Source organism: Sturnira hondurensis, unplaced genomic scaffold (assembly GCF_014824575.4).
Source record: "Sturnira hondurensis isolate 20B ecotype Veracruz unplaced genomic scaffold, ASM1482457v3 Scaffold0000880, whole genome shotgun sequence".
Taxonomy (NCBI): Eukaryota; Metazoa; Chordata; class Mammalia; order Chiroptera; family Phyllostomidae; genus Sturnira; species Sturnira hondurensis.
Genome location: NW_028073511.1, coordinates 2,436,947 through 2,442,747, shown reverse-complemented (window position 1 = coordinate 2,442,747; position 5,801 = coordinate 2,436,947). Strand labels below are relative to the sequence as shown.

At 54.5% G+C, this 5,801-nt stretch overlaps 1 protein-coding gene across 2 annotated transcripts; it reads left to right on the top strand.

The window, feature by feature from the left end:
• The first annotated feature begins 208 nt into the window (after window positions 1-208).
• On the top strand, window positions 209-4,992 carry TREM2 (triggering receptor expressed on myeloid cells 2). 2 transcript variants are annotated; one of them, XM_037052318.1, is made up of 5 exons: window positions 209-362; window positions 1,892-2,242; window positions 3,615-3,687; window positions 4,369-4,562; window positions 4,655-4,992. In XM_037052318.1, exons 1-5 carry the CDS (start codon window positions 323-325, stop codon window positions 4,669-4,671), a joined length of 675 nt encoding a protein of 224 aa, XP_036908213.1. In that variant the 5' UTR covers window positions 209-322; the 3' UTR covers window positions 4,672-4,992. The 2 variants fall into 2 exon arrangements, with proteins under 2 accessions (XP_036908213.1, XP_036908223.1); XM_037052328.1 differs by lacking the exon at window positions 4,369-4,562.
• The last annotated feature ends 809 nt before the right edge of the window (window positions 4,993-5,801 follow it).

Genomic DNA, 5,801 nt, shown 5'->3' with positions numbered 1-5,801 from the left:
TGCAGCCTCCAACCCTGACTAGCCCCAGCCCTGTGGGGTCACCCTGGGGGGTGCATAGACGAAGGGCTGGCCTCTCTGAGGTCTGAGATCCTCAGCCTTGGGGATGCTGCAGCAGCTGGCTCCACCTCTCCTCTCCTCCCCCACCCTGCAGCCCCTCCCTGAATCATAAAGCCAGACCCGGGTCCAACTGTTGCTCAATCCCCAGAAGCTGGTTCCCGTGGGCAGCGCCTGACGTCCTGACCCTCTTCTTTCTGCAACTCAAGAGAAAGACGAGATCTTGCACAAGGCACCCTGCGTCTGCTCTCTGCAAGGGAAGGGTGACATGGAGCCTCTCCGGTTGCTCATCCTGCTCTCTGTCACAGGTAGGAGCCCCTTGCTCCACTGCTGGTAGCTTCTCTTCTTCCCCTTCCTTGAGTATATGGCAGGAGGGGAGTTAAGTGGGGGAGCACTGAACTGAAGGAGGTTGAAGTCCTCGCACATTCTGCACCCCTCTCTTTCCGCCCACCTCATATTCTTCCCGTCCTCCCCTCCCTGGGGCCAGGACCCACATCAGACTCTATGCACGCTCAGGTGGAAAGAGCTGGTGGATTCTGGTCACATGGAAAGGGAAGGAGTTCTGGTGGTGGCGTTTCAAACACTAGCGATTAGCTGAGGGAAATTTGGAGGGTACTGGTCAGAACCCCACAACTTATGAACCACTTAACCACAAGACTAGCCCCAGAGGAGTGGCAGGAAGGAGAGAGGAAGGATCCCGACTGAGAATATGTTTTGGGTGACCCCTCCCATGCTCAGAAGGTCCTCAGCTCTGGAGAGGAGGTGAGGGGGCCAAATATTTCTGTTACTGAGCTGGGAGAATTGACACCCCCACTTCTTGCATACAACTGCTGCCCCCCAATGGGGGAAGGGTGCCTTTGCTTCCCCAGAGCAAGACACAAACATGGGTGAGAGGATACCCTTCCAATGGAGCCTTGCTCCCACAGCTACTCAGAGCTGGGGTGGGCTGGAGGAAGGCGGGGTGTGGCCCACCTGGAGGCAGAGGGGGGAGGGATGGAGGGATGGCACGGGGAGGGGACTGTTCACCAGGCCTCTCTGGTTCCAAAAAACAGGTCACCAGCTCCAGAGTCCAATTGTTCAAGTTTCTGTCATGATACAGTGGACCATGGGGTGAATGGAGGAGGATCAAGAAAGAGGAAGTTGAGGCAGAGAGCTCTAGATGATTCCCTTGCAGCCCCTACCCTGGAAGTAGACTGGTGCTCTAAGCCCATCTCCCCACCCTAAGAAAGACCCCCAAAATAGCAACCTCATGTCTCCCCCAAAATAGCTCTGAGACAAGTCCATCTTGAAAGGGGAACAAAGCCACAGAAATAGGGAAGCTGGAAGCTAAAGGTCAGGAAGAGCAGAACGCCAAGCCAGTACCAGCGTGGGCAGTGGCACCAGCGTGGGCAGTGGCAGAACAAACAGGGCAGGCAAGCAGGAGCTGCCCAGCCCCCATGGACTAGCCCCAGGCATGAGAGGGGTACTAGCTCTTCTCTCTTGAGGTGGAGAGGGGTGAGGAGATGCCTCATTTCCATGTGATAGGGAGATGTGTGGAATAAACTGGAGGGAACTTCAGAACCAAGAGCTTTTGGAAACAGGACCAGAGAGGGTCAGTTACTTTTTCAGTGATGTTTAGCAAGTACAACAATGATAGCTCCAGACCCAGGACCGGGGTTCATTGGTCCCAATTTTCTGTAATCACATTATGCCTGGACTGTGCCACGTCCTTCTAACTTCTAGAAGAACCTGAGCTCCTTAAGGGCAGGATTTCTGTCTCTTTTGTTCACGGCACATAGTAGGTGTTCATAAATATTAGGCAAACGACTGAAAGAGTGGATGAATGTCTTCTCCCCAGCGTTGTCCGGAGCCCACAACACCACGGTGTTCCAGGGCGTGGCAGGCCAGTCCCTGCGGGTCTCCTGCCCCTACGACTCCTTGAAGCACTGGGGGAGACGCAAAGCCTGGTGCCGCCAGCTGGGTGAAAAGGACCAATGCCAGCGGGTGGTCAGCACCCACAGCTCGTGGCTGCTGTCCTTTGTGAAGAGGCGGAATGGGAGCACGGCCATCGCAGATGACACCCTGGGTGGCACCCTCACCATTACACTGAAGAATCTTCAAGCCCACGATGCTGGCTTCTACCAGTGTCAGAGCCTCCGTGGCAGTGGGGCTGACACCCTCAGGAAAGTCCTGGTGGAGGTCCTGGCCGGTGAGTGGGCAGCTGGTGGCACCCTGGCCTGCCCTTGGGCTGGGGCTCATGTCTTCGGTGTCTGTGTGTAGGACTACCCTCTGGCCTTTTGGCGACCCTGGGAACACTCATACTGTAGATCTTGTCCCCGCACTGAGGGCCACAGTGGGTGGCTATGCAGGCTGCTTGCTGCACGGGGGCCACAGCCCAACTCTGCCACCTCTGTCCAGGCCGTGGTTCCTGGGGCAGGACTGCATCATCACAGGGGCCGTCTGAGCCAGCTGTGGTCCTGCTTCCCCAACAGCTCTACCCCTTTGGCATCCACTGGGATGTGAACACTGTAGGCGGTCTTTGAGCCGTGGGAAGAGATTCGCTTATTCCCTCACCCTACCAGCCAGTGTTCCTACCAACGTAAATTAAGCACTAGCCAGGTACAGAAAAACAACCCAAGAAAGGCACACTGTCTGTGCCCCTGTGCCACAGTCCCTGCTTCTCCTCTCTAGGACTCTAATTCCTCATCTAAGATTGGATCAGTCCTGCTCACTCCGCAGGGCTCCTGTGAGGCACACGTGAGATGAGAGTTAAAAGTGCTTGGGGGTATGGGACAGCCCGCTCCCCAGCCCCCTGCTGCTGAACTGCTTGGCATCTTCATTCCAGGCTTGACTGGGTGAAATGGGGGGAGGGCTACCCCCTCCCATGAGCTTTGCACAGGGGGGCCCCTCCAGGAGAGCATCTGTCTGTATCTCCAGAGAGAGACCATATCCTGGAGGAGAAGAAATCTGAGGTTACCTTCCTTTTTCTGACTCTCTTTTTTCCCATCTTCTCCTCACAACATGGCCCCTTATGGAAATGTGGCTCCAAGGTAGTATTTGTCTAAGGTGGGGAGCTTAGGAGGGACTGCCTGCCCCAGACCCCAAGCCCCACTTCCACCACCTTGCTAAGTGGAAAGAGACGTAAGGGGTGAGGAGACACAAATTTTCGGCTCTGTCGAGGTGAGGCTCAGCTGACTGCCTAGAGCGTGGCAGAAAAGAATTTATATCTGGTGCAGACAGCTTGGGAGTTTGCTCAGGACTTCTGAACAAATTCGTCATCCGACCTGATCTTCCCAAAGACCCTGTGAGATGGGAGGATGGGAATCACAGTTACTGAGCTCCTAGAGAGTGTTAGGCACTTGTACAAAGACGTTCCCACTGAATTTGCAAAGGTATGATTGAGGAGATGTTCCTAACTGCCCTGCTTTACAGGTGAGGAAACTGAGACTCGAAACGGTTGACAACTTGTTCCACTCCGGGCCAGAGCCCACAGGCCTCCGCCTGCTCAGAGAGGTTCTCCCCACCTCGGCAGGCTGCCTCGGAAGGAGGGCATCGAAGCTCAGTGCCTCTGTCTCCCACAGACCCCCTTGATCACCAGGACCCCGAGGAGCTCTGGATCCCCAAGGATGCCCAGGTGGAGCACAGCATTTCCAGGTACGGTGACAGGCCTTTCCTAAATCCCTGGCAGACTGCCCTGCAGGTCCCAGAACTGCAAATTCCAAGGCAGTTAGAGTAGGAAAGGGCCTGGAATAATCTTACGTACACACCCTTCCAAACAGCCAGTGCATGTTGGCGTGACTGTGCCAGTTGCTAAAACGTTGAAATTCTTTCATAAACGGTTTGCAGCTTCAAGATTCCTGAATGGTCAGCCTTTTGCACCTCCCCTGGCAGGCCTCGGACATGCTCACGATTCGGCAGCGGTGCACGTTTAAGTGCTTCAGTGCAAAACTCGGGTCCCCGGATGTGTTCCTTTGATGGGACCAGAATCCTTTCTGATTGGTTCATGTCTGTGTCTTGTATTAAACATTGTTAAACATGACCATGGGGCTCACATGTTCTCCCCTCATGCACACACACCCCTGCCCCCACTTCTGTCATGTAAGGCAGAAACTGTTCAGCGAGGAAAGGTGGTGCGTTTAAATGCACTCGGCAGGCAGGCCCCTTCCTAGAACTTAGGTCTCCCGAATACAGGCTTCCCAAGGGCCTAGAGCTCCATACCAGGAACAGTGCTGGGTGGGTGGGGAGCACCCTAAGTCGCGGGAAGATCCTGGTGTCTCTGCATCTTTCTCTGGGGCCACCCCAAGTCCTCCCACATGCTCCCCTTGTTTCTCCAAGGAGCCTCTCAGGAAAGGAGCTCCCCTTTCCACCCACTTCCATCCTTTTCCTCCTGGCCTGCATCTTTCTCACCAAGCTTCTAGCAGCCAGTGCCCTCTGGGCTGTGGCCTGGCATGGGTGGAAACGGGGGACATCCCCGGCCAGGGAGCCCGACTGTGGCCATAACTCAGGCCACCAGCTCCAGACTCTGACAGGTGAGCTTGGAGAGCAGTGTGGCTGGGGGTGGATGGGGCAGAGAGGGGAGGGGGCGCTGAAAGGGGCAGTGTGAGTACTCAGTGTGTTGCAGGGTTGACAGACACCTGAGAGGAGAGGACCCCACGTGGGACAACAGGCCCTGGGAGGCCTGCATGCTCACCCATCAGCCACCGAGACTCCTGGTTCTGCTTTGGCAAATCACCACTTTGCCTGTGCTCTGCTTCTTCTGGCTCCAGCTGTGTGTGTGTGCACACATGAGGCACGTGTGCCTTAGAGGTGGAAAGACCATCTACCCACTTCTAGACATTGGACATCAAACATGTTCACAAATAAATCTGAGACTTCATGCTTAACTGGATTGTTTTGGGGCATCAAGAAGCTCTTCTCTTTTGCTTCAGTGCCAGGAAAATAAATTTTGATGAGCAAAAAGGTTGGGCTCATTGGAACCTAGGATCTTGGATAGTATGTCCCTCCATTCTCACAGACCCCAAAGTAGCCAGTCTTTCTGTTCTTCTCTCTCTCTTTCCTAGATCTAATCACCAAGTCCTCTTCCTCCCCTGGAATTTCTCTAGCACCCAGTCTTCCTCTCCCCTCCTGTCCTCTCCTTTCTTCTTCCTGCCTCCTGTCCATAAGTTCCCTAAGACTATGGCTGGTCTCCCTGCCGCAGGCCTCCCTCCTCCCTTCCCACCCGCATACCCCAATTCCCAGCTGACTCATCCTTCCTGGAGCTTCGCTTTCATCATGTTACTTCCCTTCCAGAGGAATGACAAAACATGAGTTATAAAGAGGGTAACACAATGGAACTGGAAACTACTGACCAAAGTCCCTCATTGTACAGAAGGGAAACTGAGTCTCATAAGGGAAAGAATTTACCCAGAGTCCCCAGTAGAGCCTGGAAATCCAAATTACACTTGGCATTCAAGGTGCCCTTCCCTCGAGCTCAGTCCTGCTCATTTGCTCATTTATTCATTTAACAGATCTTTTCTGTGTCAGAACAATTCTAGGCCCTGGAGATGCAGAGTGAACAAAACAGGCAAAAGTGCCTTCCCCTGTGGGGCCATGTTCTGATGGCAGGCGAGAGGAAACGGTGAATAAGTCAGTCACTGGTCAGGCGTATTGGGAGTCAGAAGGGATGGGGGTGATGGAATTCTAAAGGGCAGTCCGAGGTAGCACCTGAGAAGCACTTGGAGGGGTGTGGTAGCGCATCTCACCTCAGTCTTCAGTACACACACCCCACT

Excerpts from the sequence above, each read along its gene's own strand:
- TREM2 (XM_037052328.1), top strand. The coding sequence starts at position 323 with ATGGAGCCTCTCCGGTTGCTCATCCTGCTCTCTGTCACAG. Across the intron at positions 363-1,891 it reads CATCCTGCTCTCTGTCACAG|CGTTGTCCGGAGCCCACAAC; the intron begins GTAGGAGCCCCT and ends TCTTCTCCCCAG. Across the intron at positions 2,243-3,614 it reads CCTGGTGGAGGTCCTGGCCG|ACCCCCTTGATCACCAGGAC; the intron begins GTGAGTGGGCAG and ends TGTCTCCCACAG.